This window comes from Poecilia mexicana, unplaced genomic scaffold, assembly GCF_051168715.1.
Source record: "Poecilia mexicana isolate PSO_F unplaced genomic scaffold, ASM5116871v1 scaffold_22, whole genome shotgun sequence".
NCBI lineage: Eukaryota > Metazoa > Chordata > Actinopteri > Cyprinodontiformes > Poeciliidae > Poecilia > Poecilia mexicana.
This window is the reverse complement of record NW_028263391.1, coordinates 15,086,141-15,109,205: the sequence shown is the minus strand read 5'-3', so window position 1 is coordinate 15,109,205 and position 23,065 is coordinate 15,086,141. Positions and strand designations below refer to the sequence as shown.

The 23,065-nt window shown below is 38.8% G+C and overlaps 2 protein-coding genes across 2 annotated transcripts in view; both read left to right on the top strand.

Annotated features, from left to right (window-relative positions):
- The first annotated feature begins 6 nt into the window (after positions 1-6).
- mocs3 (molybdenum cofactor synthesis 3) lies at positions 7-10,046 on the top strand. The gene is made up of 13 exons (XM_088002906.1): positions 7-518; positions 1,719-1,851; positions 1,937-2,029; positions 2,184-2,304; positions 2,968-3,046; positions 4,675-4,788; positions 4,880-4,988; positions 5,113-5,175; positions 5,655-5,818; positions 7,399-7,446; positions 9,095-9,191; positions 9,293-9,400; positions 9,842-10,046. Exons 1-13 carry the CDS (start codon positions 426-428, stop codon positions 9,997-9,999), a joined length of 1,380 nt encoding a protein of 459 aa, XP_087859032.1. The 5' UTR covers positions 7-425; the 3' UTR covers positions 10,000-10,046.
- A 1,557-nt stretch (positions 10,047-11,603) lies between these two features.
- prkd3 (protein kinase D3) overlaps positions 11,604-23,065 on the top strand; it is a 46,954-nt gene continuing 35,492 nt past the window's right edge. Inside the window, exons 1-3 of the mRNA XM_014991076.2 lie at positions 11,604-12,073; positions 13,699-13,854; positions 14,009-14,337. Coding sequence (XP_014846562.1) covers positions 13,836-13,854; positions 14,009-14,337 — 348 coding nt within the window. The 5' untranslated portion in view covers positions 11,604-12,073; positions 13,699-13,835. The remainder of the gene's footprint in view (positions 12,074-13,698; positions 13,855-14,008; positions 14,338-23,065) is intronic.

Sequence of the window (23,065 nt, the reverse complement as noted above, 5' to 3'; positions counted from 1 at the left end):
AAAATACCAAAATAGATATTTCAGTAATGCCTGTGGATCTTAGATTTCTTTTTTTTTTTAATGTTATTTTTGCTTATTTTTATTTCTGTACCAAACTATTACGGCTTTTTTTTTAATAAATATATATATCAATTTTAAAATAGCATTTTATAAAAAAATTGAAAGAAAGAAAGAAAGAAAGAAAGAAAGAAAGAAAGAAAGAAAGAAAGAAAGGAAGGAAGGAAGGACAAATAGAAAGGTAAGAAAAAAAGCCAAAAATATTTACGTCACTCACCACGTGGTCTCATTTCCACGTGGTCAAACCCGGAAGTTTTCATCGTGCTCCTCATATGCCAACCTCTGTTGACAGTCCGTTCATTTAGCAGACAACTTGACGTGGTTCTAGATTGTAACCAGACTTGCTTTTTTAATGCTTATCTGAAGAAATGGCTCAGGAAGTGTGCAGCTTGAAGGCGCGTCTTGAGGAGAAAGAAAAAGAGATCGTTGATCTCAAGAATAAACTGGCTCAGCTTGAAAAGGTATTGAAGTATTAGAAAAAAATATAAGATTATGATATCACCTTGGTGAAAAGCTTTTATAATCGATTGGCATCAATGTGTTGTTTTAACATAGTATATTTTTAGCATAATTTATTGCATGCCTTCAGAAGACTTTGATTTTTCTTTTTTTTTTCTTTTTTTTTACAAGCAACATCTTCAGCCATTTTAAAACTGGCAACAGGACTTGGATTTTTTTACTTTAAGTTACCAAAAACTATAACCATATTCATTCATCACGTTTGAAGGACGCAGTCTAAGTAAAAATTTCTTTAGATTCAGATTTATTCGTATCCCCAATGGGCAATTGATGTTACAGGAAGTATAAAAACTAAAAGACAAAGAATCAAAGATTGAAAAAAACAAACAAAAAAAACATACCAAAAGGACATGGAATACAAATCAATACATAATGGGAAGAGTACACTTTTTCAAGTGTATTTCAGTATTGGAAAAAATGCCAATCAGCATCAAGGAAAATAAGTAGTGCTTTTGGATTGACTGCAACCCTGCATATGCCGGCTAATACAGTGTTAAGTAGTAGAAATTTTCCCCACTGTGCATTTCTTTTGCCACATTCTGACAATTAAAAGATCAATAAGCTTAAACAATGCACCTTTTTTTTTTTTACGGTTGATGCTGATTTACTCTGCATTATGCCTAATATATTTCAATGTGTCTTTCAGAAGATACCAACATTTCTTCCATGGATATTAGAGGCTTTTATGCCGAGTTGCAATAAAGTAGTAACTTGAACCCTTGCAGGCCATTATCTAATCTAAAGATTGAACCCATGGAACTCAATAAAAGTTAGCTTTGAAGTTGCTCTTAATGCAAAGTCACAAATACAGTTATATATTTGGAATCTGGGCTGGAGTATTTCTGCATGGATTTTATATGTTCTTCCTGTGCATGCGTGGGTTCTCTCCGGGTACTCTGGCTTCCTAAGATTTTTTTTTTTTTACCTTCGCCAATAGTTAATCTGCTAATTTCATTGATCAATTCTTGTGCAAAAGTTACTTAAAGTACAAATGAACACACCAGAAGATGATTTCATCCATTGCTCTAGTAAAATACATTTATTATGTACCACAAGTTGCCTTGGGATGGATATGAAGGCCTTCCTATAGCAGAACATGACAGTGAGTACCATATTATAAAACCCTGCTTGTGCGCTAATAGAGCCACGCCTCAGTGCTGGAGCTGCAGGACAAAGTGACACCGCTCAGTCCCCTAACAGCCAAACCAGCACTCAGCAATGAGGACATCATGCGCTACAGCAGACAGCTTCTCCTGCCCGAGCTTGGTGTAAAAGGTACCCATGCAAACAACAGGGAGGTTCTGACACATAAAGTTTTGGGTAGGATTATTCGAGCTGAGAGATTCTGTATTCTTTTCAGGCCAGCTGAACTTATCCGGAGCATCGGTGCTGATTGTGGGCTGTGGAGGACTAGGCTGCCCACTCGCCCAGTACCTAGCAGCAGCAGGTGTTGGTGGGTAGATCAATGCAGATTATGATGGCGCTACAGTAGAAGTTGGGAAAGTATTGCATCTTGAGTCGACAATAAGTTTAAAAGATGTTGATATCGTGGCTGTAAGTTAGTTTGTAACACAATACGGACGGTAATGACAAACTGTCGCTCGCAGGGCGTCTTGGTCTGCTGGACTATGATGAGGTGGAGCTCAGCAACCTCCACAGGCAGGTTCTTCATGGAGAGGAGAATCAGGGCCAGGCTAAGGCTCTGTCTGCTGCTAGGGCAGTTAAAAGGTAAGACTTGAATGACTATAAGTTTTTTCAAGTTTTTCCGTGTTAAATCGATGTTCATGTATTATGGCTGGTAAATGCTAAGAAAATGTAGTAATTTGTGTCTGTTTGTGTCATTTTTCACCCTCTGGTTTCTGTGCAAAGTACGCCGGCGCTTTAGAGTCTCGCCACAAGTTATATCCAGCCCTGCTTTTCTCCTCACTCCACAAATATTTTGTAAACATGTTATTTCAGAAGCTTGTTTGTGGGCCTTTCTAGCCCAACAGTGGGCTTACTGTGGGCTTCGCGGATGTCACATCAACTCAGCCACATGAGGGCGACATTAGCCTGTGCACTCATTAAAGCTACTTCTACATTTATGCCCTGCATATTATAAAAGTTAGATAGATAAAGAAATTGTAAAAATGGAATATATTGGAGTATAGTTTTTGTTTCAAAGTTTATCCACTATCTTACTTATTAAATTAAGAAGCACAAACATGTTTTTGATGTGTTTGCTTTTTGCCGTTCTGTCAATTCAGTAGTGATTTAAGCTAAACTCCCAGCATGGATTTGTTCTTGAACTTTAACTAAGCTGAGGGATATGTGTGTTGCTTAAAATATATTTCCAATTTCTGTAAGAAAGATGAGAACCCTAAAATGCTTTGTCTGGATGTGTCTCTACAGGCTGAACTCTACCGTGGAGTGTATTCCCTACCATCTGCAGCTCTCGCCAGAGAACGCCTTGCAGCTCATTCAACAGTATCCTCAGGCTACATCTGTTACCTGTCAAAAGCTAAGATGCTGTCAGTATAAATCCTACTTGCAGTTCCTGTCAAGAATGTAATAATTTTAGGTCTTTCATGCCGTATCTGAGTTGGTCTTTTTTCCAGGCTGGAATGATTATACAACATACTTCAGTGAGTTATATCAAGCAACAACAGGAATGCACAAGTTTTAAATGTACTGTGTATTTTCTGCATTTTGGGTCCAAACTGGGGCTGCACTACTGGCTGCAAAAGTCGGTTGCAGTTTTGCTTTCCAAAAAGAATTTCCCGGGTTCTAATCCTGGCTTGGGGTCTAACTGCATGGAATTTGCATGTTCTCGCCATGTATGTCCGGGTCCTCTCTGGGAACTCTGACTTCCTCCTGCAGTCCAAAAACATGACTGTTGCTCTAAATTGTGCTTGGATATGAGCGTGTCTCTGCACTGTTGTTTGTACTGTTTGTCTAATTTATCTCTGCGTATCGATCTGCTCAATGTCCATTGGAGATGAGTGAGGACAAATAGAATAGACAATGTATGGATCCAAATAGTTCATACAGACCTAGGCATATTCAGACACTTCTGTCAATATTTGGTTTTGTCTCTTAGCATATGTCAAGCTTCTACCATAATTATGTCAAATCTCTTGCCCAAACTAGTAGTAGAGTTAATCTGGTTTTAAAGAAGTTGTATAAATTTTCATCAAGGTTGAAGTTTGTGTGACTTCGGAGGCCTACATTTAGACATTTTAATATTGTAATAAAAATAATAACCTGGGCATTCAATATATGCAGGTACTCAGCTGCCTCGCCACTAGGGATGATTGGTGCATCACTTCATGTACCACTTTTCTTACCCTGATGAACCCACCTCTTTGGAACAGTGCAAATCTGCACTCAGCAGACGTTGCATGTTGCAACATTTTTTTGCCATTAATCACCCTAATCAGAGGATTTTGTAAGGCTATGCTGCTGTTCAGTCTCAATCCTCGAATTCCTTTGTGGAGCTGCTGTTACGTTCACCCTTTGAACATAACTACGTTTCACCAAAGGTTTAAGTGATTAGCAATTACATTCTTTCAAAAAATAAAACAGAAAAACAAAGATCCAACCACATTTTTCTCTCAACTTTGATGGTCGCCCTTTATACTGAAAGTTTTAATAACGCATTGTACAGCTCTTAAATCAACTTGGGTAGCTTCCACAATCTCCGTAGATGTTTTTATTTGACAGATAAACGACCACAGGATGTGTCTTCTGACAAGGTTGTTTAAGAAATGAGAAACTACACACTGCATCAGTCAGGCTTAAATAACTATGACATCATAATCTAGGCAATAATTAATCAATGTGAGGCTCTCATCTGTTTGCTTGGTTAAATCCAGCTGCTGACTTTTTTGGATACACAGTGTATAATAAAGGTTGAACTAAATCATGAAGACCCTTAAAATTAATTGCATATGTGGCCTTGAGGGCCGTGTGTAACCCTGGGATGAGAAATATAATCCAACTCATCTGTAAAGTCTTAATCAAGTTTATGATTAGTTGTGTTGCACAAAAACTATTTTGCTATCCTAATAAAACGTAAGCGATTTTGGATGATACCTTGACTGCTCATGCCTCATGTATGACATTGTGGCTGACTGTTCAGATAACGTTCCCACACGTTATCTGGTAAATGACGCCTGCGTGCTCAGCGGCAAACCGTTGGTGTCGGCGAGTGCTTTGCGAATGGAGGGACAGGTAGGCTGTGGGGATATTCTTGTTCCCCCTCACTGCGCCCAGCTTAATGAGATCTACTGCATTAATTGTGTGTGTGTGTGTGTGTAAGCAGTTGACTGTGTATAACTACTGCGGAGGCCCCTGCTACAGATGTTTATATCCACTTCCCCCACCTCCAGAGACGGTAACCAACTGTTCAGATGGAGGGGTGTTAGGAGTAGGTGAGTTTCCCTCCCCACTTTCCCCCGTCTCACTTTCTTACTTTTATCTGAAGCCATTAAGTTTGTGAATGTAAATAACTCTTATTTGAACTTTTTTTTATTTTTTTTTTATTATTTATTCCAGTTCCAGGTATAATGGGCTGCTTCCAAGCCTTAGAGGTCCTCAAAATTGCCTCTGGGCAAGGTTGTATCCTTTATCTTTCCACTCCCTTGTCCCACTTCACTTGCAGAACCCTCTTTTGCCTTTTTGTTTCTTTGTTTCAAAGTATTTTGCCGTGTCATTGGGATATGCCAACAATAAAATTCTCAGAAAGATTCCATTGTAATAATGCCTTGTGCTTGTCTGATAAGCAAACAAAAACAGAAATATTATGTCTACATTTTCTGAGCTCTGCTTTCCATTTGTTCGCCATTGTCTTGTTAAACTGCAGGGATTTATCCCGACTCGCAGGAGAGAATAGGCTTGCTCTATCCTGCCCTTTGTGTTGCATTGTCAGCCGCACGCTGACACCTGGCTATGATGCGTCATTCAGGAAAGTGTTGCGCTTTTTTCCCACCAATACTGCCTGAATGTTGCCACGCTCTTACAACACCAGTGGGAGACGTGTTAGGCAATTCTCTGAATCTTTTTCAAAAAGTAACCTTTCCCTTGACTGGGTGTGCCAGCTTCCTGCGGTCAGCAGCTGCTGATGTTTGACGCTCAGGGTTTCAGATTCAGGCCCATCAGGCTGCGGCCCAAGCAGGCTGACTGCGCGGTGTGTGGAGAAAGCCCCAGTGTGACGCAACTGATTGACTACGAGGCTTTCTGTGGGTCTGCTGCCACAGATAAGGTTGGTCATTACAGCGGTCCTATGCAATCATGAAAAGTATGGAATATGATTGTCATTTTCCAAATCTACATAAGTGTGGTATAAAGATGATTAGCTGGAGTTTCAAAATTATTTTACACAATCCTCCATCTAAAAGACTGAAGGACAGATATTGTCATAAATGGGTGCCATAAAATTCCAAAAGATGAAAGTATGGAAAGCATGTGGCGTGTTTTCTACACAGAACCACGGTGAGGGAAAAGTGGGTGTGCACAATCTCTCTGTTGGAAATACTTTTATTTCCAGGGTTATAAATTTGTTGAAATCTTGGATTTAATGGAAGAACCAATTGAACCCAGATGGAAGAGGACAAAACATGCCTTGGCTACAAAAGATAATTCAAGCAGGGAGTAAATCGCCAGACTTCCCAAGGTGTTGTTTGTGAGCATAAAGTTTACCTTTTAATAAAATGTTTTCTTTTAGCTTCAGTCTTTATTTGTGTGTCCTCTTTAAGTATAAAACATTCACTTATCTGTAGATTAAAAATGGCTCTTTCCAAGCATTCTTCCAGCATGCTTAGTCCTTATGACTATGTGTATTTTCTATATTTATTTATGTATAGTGATAAATATCACGACAAAAGCACTAAGTTGGCAAGATCAGCAGATAAGATCGGTTTCACATGTAAGTATTGGCTGACCATCGAAACACCAAAATTAAGGAAATCCGGGCCAATTGATCTTCCACATACCTAGGAATAGCTTAAGGTGACTTTTTAGGGTCAAACATGTTTTTGGAGAAAGCTAACTGTAGTTGGCTTCCTTAGTAGTTGGTCTTATAGAGTTGAAATGGTGTGACAGATGGTGTCGGATTGTTTTGTCATCACTACAGAGCAATTCAGCCCTCAAACCAAACCAAATATGTGGAGAAAAGTGAGACTTCACTGCATGGCTTTTTAATTACTATTTTGACCGTTGTTTGGACAAAAAGGGATGCTAAAGCCAACGCTCATCAAAGTAACAATGCTATTTAAAACTCAAGTGAAAATTATGTTTATCTGGACAAACCACCATCGTTACTCTGAACAGCTTATATTGAAGTTGGAGACTTTGCGATTGCTACCTCTTGGGTGGCCATTGTGGTACAGTGTTTGCCATTCCAAACATAATGTCATTCTTAGTAACTATGAGCTTTTTTTTCTTAACTGCCTTTTGCACCTTTCTTTCTTTGTTTATTTCTTTCATTCCAAAGGAAAAGTTGTTAAAATTATGTTCTATGGATTTTGAAAAAGATATGATCTAGTTGGTCCAGATGCCAAAAAGCATAAGAATGTATCCTTTTATCAAACCTCCTCAGAAGTTCAACATTGCATCGTTTCCTTATTTGTGGAAAAATATGAAGAATAAACTCAGTTTTTAAAACATTTTATGCTGAAATGCCCAGGACATTCTAAAAAGCAATACAGAGGTTAAGAAATTTTAATCTGGAAAATTACATTTTTAAAATGAAAAATTTGTGATAACCCCGTAGATACATTTGTCATATTCTTCACATTAGTACCCCTAGAGTTAAATGTGGTCGATATCTTGTTTTCCTTTCAGTGTCGCAAGCTTAACCTCCTGTCCAAAGATCAGAGGATCACAGTGCAGGTAAAGTATTGCACATATTTCGGAACAGTTAGGTCATTGCGTGACTCCCTGTATTTAGTGCCATTTATTCTGTGATTACTCACAATTTTCTCGGTTTTTATGCGCATTCATAAGCAGATTACATCTCAGCTCTGACCCAACCTCAAATGGGAAAGGAGTGAAAATGTGCCTGTAGATTTTCTACCAGAAAGAACAACATTTTCTGCTTGGCACAGAGAGAAGTGGTAGCGGATTGCATCTGTTTATATTTCAGCAGATTTGGTGCTTTGAAACCCGCTGAGTCATTAAGCCCAGAGATGGGGATCATGATTGATTGGGGTTCAACTGTAATTATGCGAGGGACTCCATTTAGAAACAGTTTTGCTTCCTGTGATTTAAACCAAAGCTGTTAAGCTGTTCATTTGACTTCAAAATTGCAAATCCAGGCAATTTTTAACATTTACTGAGTCATTTTGGTTTCCCTCTTTAACTTAAGATACAAATCTACATACTTTACTTTGAAATATAAGAGCCCCCACGCTGTTCTATTAAAGCCTTTGTTAGTGTTAAGATGCTTCTCATTAATCAGAATATTATTTAAAAGTGTATTAAATTAGTAATTAATTTTAATCAGTGAAAATCAGAAGTGAAAAAAAAAGCCTTTTTAATACAGATATGCTGGCCCTCTGAAAAAGTATGTCTGTGTACTATACAGTGAATGTATTCAGTACATTCACTGTATAGTGAATGTACTGAATACATTCACTATACAGTGAATGTATTCAGTACATTCACTGTATGTACTGAATACATACAGTGAATGTATGTATTCACTGTATGTGAATACATACAGTGTATTCACTGTATGTATACACCTCTGAACGCCCTGAGGTAGCAGCTCAGGGCGTTCAGAACCACCGGGGCGGCTTCTTCTTTATTCCTGGTTTCTGCTAGAAAACAGTCAAGTTTCTCTAACGGTCCAGTCAAATCCAAGCCATAACGCCATAAATACCCTGATTAACGTTTTTAGCAAGCTTTATCTGTTATTTTACATCAAAACGTGTCTGTAACCGTTTTCTTCCTGTTTGTTTTTATTTGAACTGAATTTAATCATATTTTGTATTTTGTATTTTGTATCATATTTTGGCCATAAATTAATTAATTTATGGCCATTAATTAATGGCCATAAATTAAGAGCCATTAATTTATGGCTCTTTTTGAGCATAAATTAATGGCTCAAAAAGAGCCATTAATTTATGCTCTTTTTGCATAAATTAATGGCGAGACATGGAAGCCGTAAGCTTGTGGATCTGTTAAGGAAGCACAGGTTGCTCTGTCTTCCTCTTGATAATACCCCTCAGACTCTCTATTGGGTTTAGGTCAGATGGGTTTGCTTAGATCCAGCACAGTGATACCGTGGCCATTAAAGCAGGTATTTGTACTTTAGTCAGTTTGGACAAATGCCTAGTCCTGGTGGAAAATGAACTCAGCCTCCCCATAAAACTTGTCAGCAGAAGGAAGCATGAAGCGATTTAAATTTCCTGGTAGAGGGCTGCACTGACTTTGGACTTGATCAAACACAGTGGACCAACACCAGCAGATGACTTGGCTCTACAAGTCAGCCTCACTCCTTTATGTGCCTTTTCCAAATGTTTAACTATAATTCCAGGAATATAAATCGGTAGTGGATAATTCGGGACTTCATATTTTGCTCGATGTCCGCCCTCTTGTGGAAGTGAATATATGCCACTTGCCCTTCTCTCTCAGTATCCTTTTGTGTTGTAGTGGAAGCACACCATTTGAAAAAAATAAAATAAATCTTCCTGCTTACTGTTTCTGTACAATTCTTCTCCTTAATTGCTACCAGACATCCCCCTCTCCAGCTTAGAGCAGAGAAAGAGTGAAGATATCCAGTTACTTCAGCAAAGAATCGTCCAACTGAAGCAGCAGATGGCAGGTGACTGCCAGCCGCCAGGTACAGCACCGCTTATGATCTGCATCTGTGGTTAAAAACAAGCAGGCTCGTCGAGCCACTTTCTCATATTCATGACCTGCTGTGGGCTCATGCTGCAGGAACGGAGGCTTAGGTTGGTCGGGTTGTAATGGAGTTGCTAGGTGACCTTTTCCAAAACAAGTACAGTCAACCTGAGTCGTTGCTCAGCTCCAGAGAAATTAATATTCAAAATGTTATTTTGGGGCGATTCTTATTAAGGAAGATAAATTTATCTTTCTGATCTTTGTTAGTTTTAGTGCTGAATTTTTCATATCATTTAACAAAATTCAGTCTATTGAGACTCTTCTTAGTCAATCTTGCTTCCTTGCAGCATGTCGACATTCAGGAAATGCAGCTTGAAAACATATTGAGCCTCAGCAAAGGTTGCCAGCTCATTGATTTTTGCTCTGTGGTTTCTTCTAGTTTATGTCATCTGTAAGCTGGGTAATGACTCCCAGAAAGCAGTGCAGGTACTGGAGAAAATGAGTGGATCAGAACTGGACAGTATCACGGTGAAAGATGTCTGTGGAGGACTTATGGCCTGGGCAATGAAGATCGATCCAAGATTTCCACAGTATTGATGCAATGTAATATTATTTGCTTGTAATAAACATTTATGTTTTCCTCCTGTCGACTGTTTTTATTCATATACTGTCTGTTTTACAAATGTCTCCAATGTCACCACTCTATTTCACAATCTTTCACATGGTATGCTATGATGGGCAGGTTCTCACATTTTGTTTTGTTTTGTAATAGACTGTGAGTAGGCAGCTGGATTACGTGCAGGCATTGTAATTGCAAAATCAAGTTTCTCTTCCTTTTCTTTTAAAGCCAGTTTTTTAACATCATTCTTAACAGTGGGAAGCAAATGTATCATATAATGTGATTAAACTCAGCCATATTTATATATGGATTTCTATCATTTTAAATCAAAATGAACATTTCAGCAATCTAGAAGACAATTTATGTGATCTAAAGTCAATTTGTTAATTATTTCAAATGTTATTCTCTCTGGGATGAATGATGTCAAAGATGTCATTCATAATCAAGTATGTTCTTGCCTTAAAAAGGATTATTGTTTGTCGTCATAAATTTCATTGAAGTTAGTGACAATGAAAATGTCCCACATATTTATCAAATAATCTTAAGTACAGAAAATGTCAGGGATATGGAGTACTTAAATGATGTCTTGTTAAAAAGATCTATTTAGACAACAGTCACTGAAATATCAAACGCCCACAGTCATCTTACCAATTGTCCTTTTTTTTTTAGCAAAAACTTTATTTTAGTATGACACAACAAAAAAAATTCTGGAATATTTGTGACGTGGAATGAAAATGATTCATGACTTTAAATTGTCTTACAAATGAAGCAGTTTGTTGAATTTGATTTTATTCTGTGGTATTAAACCAGGCAAAATACAAATGCATGCCACACTTTTGAAAAATTTTGAACCACGTATCATTTTCCTTCAATACAAGTTATCCACTACTTTGAATTGAACTTTCCCATTCGATCCAAATACATAAAATACACTGTGCATATAATTCAAGCTTGTGTTTGTAACTTGACAAAATGTAATAAAAAAAAAAAAAAAAGATTGGTAGAAATGTAGAAATGAATACTAATACCCAGTAGACTTGAAGGATTAAAGGAAAATTATGTTTGACATATCTGAAATATTGTGTGTGGAAAGTTTATTAGAAGAAATTGAATTATGGTTGTCAGTTGCTATTAAATGTTGAAGCGGCTGCTTAAATGTTGAGGGATAATTCTTAAAACGGTGAAAGAGAATTTAAAGGTTGGCTTGTTCTGAGTAAACATTTTTTGAGAGCAGCTGTAGTTCAGTTTTAATCTGTCATGGAAACGGGATGTGGTCCGATTTTATGCCATAACGGCCTGCCATACAGCTGCCTCACAAACTTTAGTCTTTTGACCAATTAGCACTATTTTGTTCTGTCAAACAGCAGCATGTGCAAGTGTTAAGACACATTAAAATACATTTTCTTTGCTGTTAGCTGACATTTAGTGAAACCAACTTGACATATTTTGTTCCGGTGCTACTTTAAACATACTTTCCTTTGAAAAATGAATGTATTACTAACCAATCCGGGTCATGTGGATGATTTTTGTTCTTGGCACAGTTAAGATGAAATAACGGAAAAGGACCGCGCATGCGCGCTGGTTTGAGTACCCCCTCCCCTAGCGGAGGCGCCATTGCTTTACATGGACTGTAGTTCAAGTTTTCCTCTCCGCACATGAAAACTCACTTATGCGGAGATAATAAAAAGACTCCAATCCCCGGCGAGAACAACTACTCTCCCTCTTTTTTCATCCTCGCCAAACAGGGGGGAGTAGTCACAGCTGGAAGGATAATGAGATGCGCATGAATTTACAATCTGGAATAACGGATTAGATAAACTAAATGGACCGCACGGTTCGTCTCGGCGAACCTGAATGAAGAATTTAAGCTGCTGTTCGTTAGATGTAAAACGACGACGCTGCGCCTTTTTTGCGTGTGACGTCCAAAATCGAAAAAAAGAAAAAGAAGGGACCAAACTTCAGGCTTAGCTTTCTCTCTGTGGATGGAGTTGAAAAGTTTCATCTTCAGTTGTCTCACAATGGAAAGACAAGCGCCCTTCGCTGGAAGTGGAGGTAAAGTGTCATTTACTTCGACGCGTTTGGGCTGAAACAGATTTTTCAACGTAGAGGGGGTTCCGGGCCAACAAAGAGGGACAGAAAGAGCAGATTTGGCGGCTTGTATAACTTGTTTTGCTGGCGTCCGCTCGGTTTAGGTTCTGCCAGCGAGCCGATAGAAAGTGGGAGGGGTGCAGATGTTGGGAAGCTTTGGGTCCAGATGTTTGTGCGGTTGCAAGAGGTCTAAACGTCAAGTTGAACTATCTCCTGCCTCTCCTTGGGACTCTAATGTTCGTTTAGAGCTCTGAAGGATGAGACAGGAACTAAAAAAGTTACAATTCTGATATTCTTACCATTTCAGTGGCTCATTTGTCACAAAGTATCTACAAATTGATAACAATTGATATTTAACAAAGAAGTGCCTGGCAACATGTTTTATGCTGTGCATAAACTAAAAGCAAGCATATATATATATATATATATATATATATATATATATATATATATATATATATATATATATATATATAAAAAGATGCATCTGAAGAGGAGCAAGTGTGTGTTAGTGAAAGGGAGACACTAATTGCATGGTAAAATGAGTTTGCATGCATTTATCTGCGTTTTGCAAGTATCTACATGGATGTAAAATGAATAAAAAATAAATAAGCACATTGTTGTGACTGTAATGGACTCTTAAAAACAACATTCCCTGCCCAAGTATTCACTCTCCACAGAGACAAAACAGGCAGACCCTGGAACAAACAGGAGTTTATCAGTTAAATATGACGAGCCACAGACAGATGAAAGACAAAAAAAAAAGGTGGCATCTGTATTCTATTATTGTAAGAAATTATATTTTTAAGGGTGGGTATCTTCGCAAAAGAAGTTCGCTAGAGTTTCATACTTTTCATGTTGTGCATCGTTATCGGGTGCAAAAAATATTGCAATTTATTGTGCTAAAGTTGCAGAATAGTTTGTTTCTTTTGCTACTTGAACTAGTTTTAAAAAAATATAATACAATTTATTGCATAAATCATAATTAATCCACATTAGATGTGTGTGTGTGTTTAAGGACACGCCAATCTGATTTATGGCTAGCATTTGCTTTTCAATATCTTTTAGCCTACTGAATTTACCCCTAACAATAGCTGAGTTAATCAGTTATTAAACTTTTTTTTTTATTTAAGCAGGTTTATTTGTGGATAATATCAAAATTAGATTGATCTGAACATTTTTGTTAGTAGTTAACAAACAAAAATGAAACAAGTAGAAGAACATCTGCTCTTATAGTTTTGTTCTCCCTTAATAAGCATACAAATAATAATGCCTGCCGCTAAACTGTTTGCTGGTGGATAACTGATTTTATGATTAGGTAATACAAAGCAGCAAGAATTAATGAATTATCATATTTTTCGAGGTGTGTTGGATTTTTCTAGGAAAATATTTTAACCACCAGCTGAACTGAATGCCAAGTTATAAGAGGTGGGTAGTTCCAGGATTAGGAATAACGCTAGGATAAGGAGATTTAGCCTCAAGGCTTGCAACAAAATGTAAACACCAAGAGCTGACTCATTCATGGCCCTACTTTGCTTTTTTTATTGTTCTAATAATGTGTGTGTCTTTTTGTGTGTTTGTGGGAACAGGCTTTCTCTGGTCAGAGTGGATTACTGACTTTAGAAAAAAGAAGGAGCAAAACTCCAGGATATGAAGTTTGTTGCAGCAGCCTGTGGATTGTTCAGAGACCTTCCCTCCCTCACCTGGGCCACCTCTTGAACGATTCATGCATTTTCTGAGCTCAGGTGGGTGGGTAGCATCCTGTCAGCATCATTTTTGTGAGTCAGTGACACCTAAATTAAAATTATATGCCACTGACTCATTACTACTGATGAGGAGCGCACATTTCCCGCACGACAAGCCCATCCTCAGAGACCGTGCTGTGCTTCTCCCTGCCAGCCTTCACTGAATCCCATCATTCAGCGTTTTCTCACGTCGCAACTGGAAGAAACCCAATGTCTGCCTCCTCTCCCCCGTCCTTTCCTCGGGCCTTCCTGCACTCGCTCCATCCGCTCCACCCACCCTCGCCGGGATCGCCTGGACCGCTCTACCAGCGGCTCTCCAACGGGAGCCACAGCGCCCCAAGTCCTACCAACTCGCGTAGCTCCTTCCATGGGGTCTCCTTCCTCCTGCAGATCGGACTGACCCGGGAGACCGTGAACCTGGAGGCCTGTGATCTCTCGCTGTCCGCAGTCAAGGACCTGGTGTGTTCCATAGTTGATCAGAAGGTAAGAATGTCCTAAAATGTCTCTTTTATTTTATTTTTTTTTAAAGTGCCATCCATGCAATCACTCACTCTTTGAAATTAAAGGTTTTCCTAAAAAAGTCAGCCATCGTAATGATGCCTCGGAGCATGTCCTGCTGTCTCCCACCACATTCATCTGTCCAGATCATGTTTTTTCCAAAGCAGACATCTGTGCCATGTGCTTAAATAATGAGTCAAACACAGCAGAAACGTGCCGGACGGCCGCGCCGAAGCTCCTCCAGTTACACAACACGGCGTCCACATGCCCATTGTTTATGTTGTGGTGTTTTGTTACTTGACATGAAACAAGTGCACAAACATGTACAGATCTATGCAGCACTTTTCGGTCCAATCTGGAATCCACTTTTATTTTCCATGACTGCGGTAGTGTGTTATAACCACACCGCTGGAGCGGATTTCAACACAACTGCCGGCCATGTTGTTAAACATAATTTACCATTTCTTTTGATTTCTGGGAAAATAACAACTCGGATGAGCACAAGTGATATATTTTTTTTCCGTTATTTTCCAGTTTTACTGAAATTTATCGAAAAGTTTTATTCATGGTTTATGTATTTTGGTTTCTGCGTCTGCACGTGTGTTCGTTTTTATAAAGTGTAACACTATTGGAAGAATAAGCATTTCAAGTTTTGCTATATGAAATAGCTGAAATAGCATGAAGAAGTAATTTGGGTAAAACTATTAACTCAGAAAAGATCTATATCTACCTAAGGTACAGATTCAACCAATCAGATATTTTGTTGCCAACTCCTGATCACAGATTTACTTTTTATTGCTTTTACCTGTAACTACCACTTTCTCATTGAGTACTTTAAGGCTACGTTCACACAGCAGGCAAATGTGACTCAAATCCATTTCTTTGCACATATGTGACCCATACCTAACTTTTTCATCGCGACCTGAACATCCCAATTTCATTCTTTCCACCCCCTCCAAGAAATCTCATCTGTGCCACTTCTATATGTGGTACTAAATCAGATAAGAATCTGATTGGTTGCGAAGCTTCTGTGGTCTAAACGGTCTTGTCACATCTTTACATCTTATCTGACTGTTAGGTCATTGATGTGTGGTGTGCATCGTAATTCTGCACCAAAAGAAGCCAGATCAGATGTAAACAATGGCTGAAAATTATAATTATGAAAGAAGTCTGTGTCAGTGGATCACATCACATCACAATCCTGCTACTTGTGGTCAGACTGGGCATCCTGGGCATCCTGGGCGTCCTGTCTTTTTATTAGCTACCCCGTGTTGCTATGATCTTGTGACAACACTGTTGGCTCTAAATAACTTTAAAATTGATCCATAGTCGATGTTATCATTATCATTTCTGAAATCCATTGTCAATTATTTATGTTAGGAGTAGAAACATCACCACAATCAGGCTGCATTACACAGCTCTACATGTCACAAATTTACATATTTGACTATTACTTCTGAACAAACCAAACTTAATCAAGAGGTGATGTTTTAGGTTCTTTAGCAATTTGCATTCACTAGTAGCGTTGCTACCGTTCCTGAAGGAAGCGTCAGTCCCTGCGTTTATAACAGGGTATCTGTTTGTACTCAGAAAGTTGCAAGGTTTTAGGGTCTCTCAGAATTGAGGCTGAAAAAGATGGAGGTCGCTGAGTAGCCTCAAGCTCAGTGTCCATTGTGGCTGACAGCCATATAAAACACTTTGAGAGTTATAGGTATAAACTATTTATTCACATGTCTGACCGTTTCTGCAAATTAAAGCACAGGCACTCACTGTATCCTGCAACATCTACTTGTGAACATCTGCTTTTAGTGTTTACGTAAGGTGTCGAAACAGTCCTTGCATTGCTAATCACAAAACAAATGGGACAGGTTTTCCAAGTAGCAAGAAATAAATCATCATCGGTTATGTTATCATTGACATAATCTGCTCTTCAACTTTAAAAACAAACCAAGGGTAGCATGTTCCATGTCGAGCGAAACATGACTCCTCAAAAGGATAAAACTTAGCAACTTTGCTGTAATTCGCTCAGCTTCCTGTTATCTTGAAGTCTAGTTCTCTGTTGTGGTAGCCTGCATGAACAGACAACATGCCTCTACATAATACACAGCTTCCTTTCTAGAAGCTTCTACTAGCTTTTGCGTGTTCTCTCCCCTTGATTTGAAATTATCTACAACTATTCAATTGACAGTTTGATGTATATTCTTAGTATTATGTCACGGCTGATATCTCATTTGCCAGTGCTTAAAAAGTAAATGTTGACATTTATGTGATATTTGATGTAAAAACCCTTACACCTTTGACTGTAGAGGCTCATGTATGCTTTCTGTACTTGCTATGGAACATAATTTCTGCTCATTTGCATTTGTTGTAGAAATAGTAGATGCATTTCAGATGTCATCTTTGAAGCCAAATCATGTCATATAATTTCTGATATAGTGGAAATGGCTAACTTTGTCTATGCTAACAACTTTTATGCAAAGAAATTTTGTTGTCTGTGTCACATTATAGGTTGAAAACAAATTAGATTTTTATTTTCCGACCATTTGATGACCTAACGTGGTCAATCAAGTGTGAAGTCATGCCATTCTGGTCATTAGACAGGTTTCTTTTAAAGTTTTTTTTTTTTTTTTGACTTATTACAAATTCTAAATAGTATTTACCCAGCACTAAGTTTTACCAAATCATCAGGTTGATTTGTATTCACCTGCAAGTTCTCAACATCTGTCTAGTGCTGTAAATATCTCACTCAGTTGTTGTTTTGCATTAATATTTTCTGCACTTCGTTGTTGCATGGGATTAATAGAGAGCGAAAGCCTAGTGAATTAATTTAATAGCTCGAGAGTGGATCCATCATCGCCTTTTTTTGGCCTCTTTTGATTAATGTTGATTACTCTGTTTGGTCTGTAATTATCATTGATGGAATAAAGAAGAGCCTGATTAAAAAGAGCCATTTCATCAGCAGATGCAGATTTAAACTGGACGGAGCAAGGCTGATGTTTGACACAGTGGTTGTTAAAAATGAAGAGGAATGACATGAGGAGCTGGCTTAAACAGCAGGAGGATGTGGAATTAGCCATCTGTACTGAGTTTGGGTCCTTTGCCTCCAATGTTTTCTGAGTTGACATTCCAGAGGAGCTGGGTAATGTTGTTGTTCTTTACGAGGTCTGCTGATTCTCACTAGCTAGTTATGAGCAGTTCTGGTCCGCAGACCAGAAAATCTCATCACCACGGACATTTAGATGGATTCTGTAATATGTTGGATCTGTTGCAAGAAAACAGTAAGAGGAAAAGAGTTGGAAATATGAGGCTTTCAAGACTCTGAGAAAATCAATGCACAGTCCTCCCAACCAGCACATCTGCCAAGATAAAATCCATACTACCTTTCTCTTGTGTACTTTTTTTTTAATCACAAAAGATGGTATCCATTCAGAGGTGGTGGGATTATCTTGGTTCTTCTCTACATTATTGCAGCAGAACACATCCAGCCTGCTCAACTGCTTTTGTTGTAAAGTTTGTCTGCCAATTGTAGTGTGCTGCTTCAACTATTTCATGACATCCAGCCAAATGGCTTTGAGATCAACGGAAAATATGACTGTATCCTCGTGTGCTTTCAGTTTATCCCTGCCTCGCTTCTTGTTTTAAAATATGCATGACAGTGGGAAGTTTTTGCACGGTCCAGGTATTCGTGCCAATTTGTAAAGCTGTGGATCTCTAAACCTGATTTGATTGTCCACTGATGGATGTCCTATGGCGTCTCTAGTCAGCAGAACTTCAGGTGTCTGTCATCGAAGTGGAGACAGGAAACGATTTTGGACTTCATCTGGCAATATCTGCAAAAAAAAAAAAAAAAAAATTAATGCAAGTGTGCTTCCCTCCCGTGGTGCCGTTTCCTCCGCCGAGACTTGGCCCGTTTCACCAAGTGACTCACTATTCAGTCATGCAACAAACAGGGATGCTCAGTCCAACTAGAATCTATGCAGTCCGGTGTCAAGCTTTCTGCTGTGTCATCATTTGTGAACTTTCCGAGTTGATTTCAGTTCCCTTGTCTTAGTTGTGTAAAAAGTGAAGTTCCACTGCTGCCTTTTGGTTTCCCACCTTTATACTGCAAACAACCTTTTACTTTGACTAGTACAACTTTAAATGACAATAACAAATGATTTAATTTAAATACAAATCTGGATTTGCATTTATGCCCATTTATTCTGGTACCCTTAAATTGAAGACTGCTTTCAGAAGTCACTTACTGATTAAGTACAGTTCACCTGTGTCTTATTTACTCTCAGTATAAATACAGATGTTTGGTGAAGGCTCCTCAGGTCTGTTGGAAACCATTAGTGAACAAAAAAGGATAATGAAATTCGAAGAACACAGCAGAGATGTGTGTACGTTTTAGTTATGAAACGACATCTTGATAATCGCGCATCTCCTGGAAATCTGTTCAATGCAACATTTGAGAGTGCATTTGCAGTTGTATGGCACAACTGCAAACCAACCAAGACACATGGCTGTACATCTAAACCAGAGGTGCCCAAAGTTGGTCCTGGAGGGCCAACATCCTGCATGTTTTAGTATGAAAAAGTTAAAAGTGTGTGAATACTTTTGAAAGTACTGTAAAAGTTTGCTTTAGAAACATTTGGAATTAAACTTAAGGTGGATAACGTGAAGTTAACATCAGACCTTACAATTTAATGGTAGTGGAAGTGGAAAACTTGAATTATTATATCTTTAAACCAACCACAAATTAGCTTTCTGATATTTTTATTAGAGCTTTGTGCTTAACGAGATTTCTTTGTTTTACGGGGACATGACTCATTTTTGCCAACGGTATTCATTTGTATTTTGGATAGCACTGCTGCTGTAAACGTCAAAGACCTCAAAGACAAACTTTCAGTACTTCATGCAGAAAAAGAGTGACCACAATGAAGTCAGGACGCTAGTATCACATCTGTCTACTGCTGTCTGCGTTTTGTCCCTTCTAACATTTTCTGACCAATGTATGCGTCTGACCAAAAATAACAGATGCTTCTTTTCATTTATGTAAGCGGAGGTTTGTTGACTGAAGGCCGAAGTGATGCTCAAATTAACTCAAGACTTCATTACAGTGCTGTTTATAGCACTTTAAAACTGGTTGCCTTAGATACTGATGATAATAATGATAATGATGCAGATATGTTTTTACTTTCTGGCGAGAGAAATGCATGTGAACAAGAGCAGCAACATAGTAAAGAAAAAAATCAAGTCATCTTCTTGTATTTAACAGATTTAACTGTATCTCACCAAAAACTAAATAATAATCTATAAACTTGGCCAACGATAAGAATGATTCATTTCAGTTTTAAAATGTATGAGCTGAACTTCGAGCCTAGGATGATAGATTTACATCTAGTAAAATAGAGTTGATATAAGTTAGACCAGATAGCATAAAAGCAGTGGGGCTGAACGAAGCTTTAAAAACTGCCAGCTGATTCTTTGTTGTATTGTTTCATTATTTTTGGAATGTTGCAAATAGGGTTTTTTTGTTTTTAATGCAGAAAATAATCTTAAATTTTCATCCTTTGAAGAAAGTGAAGCCTCAAAAGGCGTCAAAACCTTTTTGACACCTGTTTTGGTCAGAGTTTTAGTTAGTATTAGTTAAATTTTAGCTTGGAGATGTTGCTGTCGTTCCACAGCATCAGTGTGTTTAACTCATTTGGTGTTAAGTAGTGTGGCTTACACACAAGTTCGAGCTCCTAAAGAGGATTAAGAAGAAAAGTGAACTTGTTGTTTTGCTGCATTCAAAGTGGAAAACAGTTGCTGCTGTGGTACGGGTATCGTAGCAATCTGCAGTCGCATTCTTTTGGTATCTTCTTAAATCTTGTGACCATAGCTCAAGGACAAATAGTTGGTTTCTTCCTGACGTCGGTGCTTTGCTTTCCTTAAACATTGCTGTCTTTTTAAGTTTAATTTTCGTCTGTTGTTTTTTCCACACTAAGGTTTTAGGTCGTGTGTTCAAACTTCATAAGAAGTCACGCAAATTCTGAAGTCACTATATTGAAAATCCACACCACACGTGAATTCAATATATAGCACTGAAGTGGTTTGGCATCAGTAAAACTCCCAGATGTTTGCAAGGTTGACTTTTCATGTCTCCCCTTAACTCTTTCTTCTTGAATCTGTCTCATTGTTGGACAGGGAGTCATGCAGCCTTGTTATAATAGCAGTGCATTGTATAGATTTTGTGCAGCTCATTCGCCTCCCTGCGAAAGGCTCAGCCACATGACTTGGCCAGATTCCACTGGATAGATTTCCTTTCTCTGTTCTCTGAGCTGATCTAAAAAGTAGCTTTTGATAGTAGTGGTTTGAAACACAATAAGCAGTTCTAGCGGGTTACGGCTAACCTTAGAACAGAACAACCAGGTCTAATAGGTTCAGGCTCTCACAAGTCCTGAATGCTTTCAAATCACTTCTCGTAGCGTCACCCCTCCGGAGGCAGTTGCAGTACAGGCTCCTAGAAGGCCGTGAGAAAGGACGAAAGCAACCAACCATTGGGTGGTGGAGGCAGATCTGATCCAAGATGGCTTGTTCACATCCCGGCTATGGCTGCGCTGTGACTCCAAGCCGGGAGCTCGCTGTGCTCCGACTTCTCCTTCTGGTGTTTTTTGGGGGTGGGGGGGTGGCTTGATGAATGGCGCGAGATAAACATCCATAGCTTCCACTTGTCGAGCGCTTCCTGTTTGGTGTCGCCCAAGTCCTCTCGTGCAGCCAGCAAGGGAGCATTTGTGGGACAAAAGTTCACGACTCTCTGAGAATGACTCCCAGCAAGCCAGCTGGTCGCCCTGGACCGCCAGCCAGATACGGCGCATTCCATCTTCACCCCGGCATATTTGGAGAATGATGCGATGCTGATGATGATGATGATGATGATGATGATGATGATGATGATGATGATGATGATGATTATGGGTGGGATCAGACTATTAGGACAGTGAAACATTTCAGTCAAAGACTTGCTGGACGACTTGTTAGATCGGTTTTGCATTCAGCAATGTTTTTGTAATTTTTAATTTTTACTGCTTACTCCAAAGTGTCAGTTCAGTTCCTCTGAATCATATGAGAAGAAAATACTAAGGGTTTTCTCTGTTGTTCCTGGTGTGTTCAATACATGATGCTGTTGCAACAGCAGTACAGCTGGAAGGGCTGTGAAAGGCAGCTGCCTCAGCCACAGGTTTCCCCGCTGGTTTTGTCATTGCTGCTAACTCCCAGGCTCTGGTTGAGGTCTGTGCAGCTGCCTCTGTAATTACCGAGACAAAGGCCTTTTTGAGTCAGAAACTGGTTGGAGAACATAAGAGAATGGCAAAGCATTATAAAGTAAAAATTAAGAGTGCTTTTCAATATTTTTTTAAAAAGTATCTCTTGGAAAACACTATAAAAATCAGTGCTGGATACTATTTGTTGCTGTCTTTTGTGTCTAAAGTAAAAGTAAGTTTTAACAAATGAAGACAGAAGCGAAGGTACTCCTACCAGCCCTGTTTAAGTTACATACTTTCTTTTGTAAACATTTATTACTTACACAGCTGAATGGGGAAAAAACACACAAACTGAATGACTTTAGTAAGAAAGGTAAAGAAAAATAGGGTTACGATGCACACCCTTATTCTAGTACTTCTTTGCAGAACTCTGATTTTATTATACCATTTCGATTTTTTTGGGCTGTAGTCTAACAGTATGACAAATCTTTACCTGATACTATGCACTCATTCTTTAAAAAAAAAGATCCAAATTTGTCAGAAAGCTGTGCTGAAAGATTAACTGGAGATGTTGTTTTTGCATCAAACATATCTTTCACAATTCTGACAAAAAAACAAAAAAAACAACAACCTTAGTTTCAAATTGCCTAGTTTCTTTACATCTCAATGGGCCTTGCATTTTAATAGTGCATACACATGTTTTATCCTCTCTCAATGAGAGAATGCACCAGGTGAAACATTCGCAAGCCCCACTTCACTCCAACTAACCTTGACTGAAACACGAAGGAAATAAATCACCATCAGACTCTCTTGTAGTCAAGAGATGATGCCAACAAGTGCATCATCCCTTGGAGCTGGTAATCGTATTTCACCCCAGAAGATGTCCCGGCGGCAGCAGCAGCGTAGAACCATGTGTGCTATACGAAGCCAAAACTTTCCTGGAAAGTTCATTTGGCTTTTTGTCAACAACAAAACCAGTCACCAGTGAATCAAAACAACTGGTATTGGTTTTAAAAGGCATGGTAATTGCTCCTTTTATACATAGGTTTTCAGTGTTTATTTTCAGGCTTACTGATGTATGTATTCCAAAACCATGGGGTTGACTAAATTTATATCGCAGTGGGGATTGATGCACATGCACAACCTAAAGCCATTTTACACAAGGAATCTATCAATTTTCCTGGTCTTGGAGTAATTTGTGGAAAACGGGGGAAGAAAGAAGAAAAAAAGAGGGGGGGGTATCTCTGAAGTTAAGTGAGCTAAGTAATTTCTACCATCTGCACTGCACATTGCTGCCGCCTTGCTCCCCTTTAAATGTAAAGTGGCAAGGCAGAACACAAGGCCTGGCCGCAAGAGTCGGAGAATGACAGAGTGGAGAAGTTTGGATCTCTCTGGAGAAAGGGGGCTCTTTGCGGAGGGGTTTGAATTTTTTTTTTTCCCTTCTCAAAACCACCAGAAGAAGGCAAGTTGCACCACTAAACGTGGCT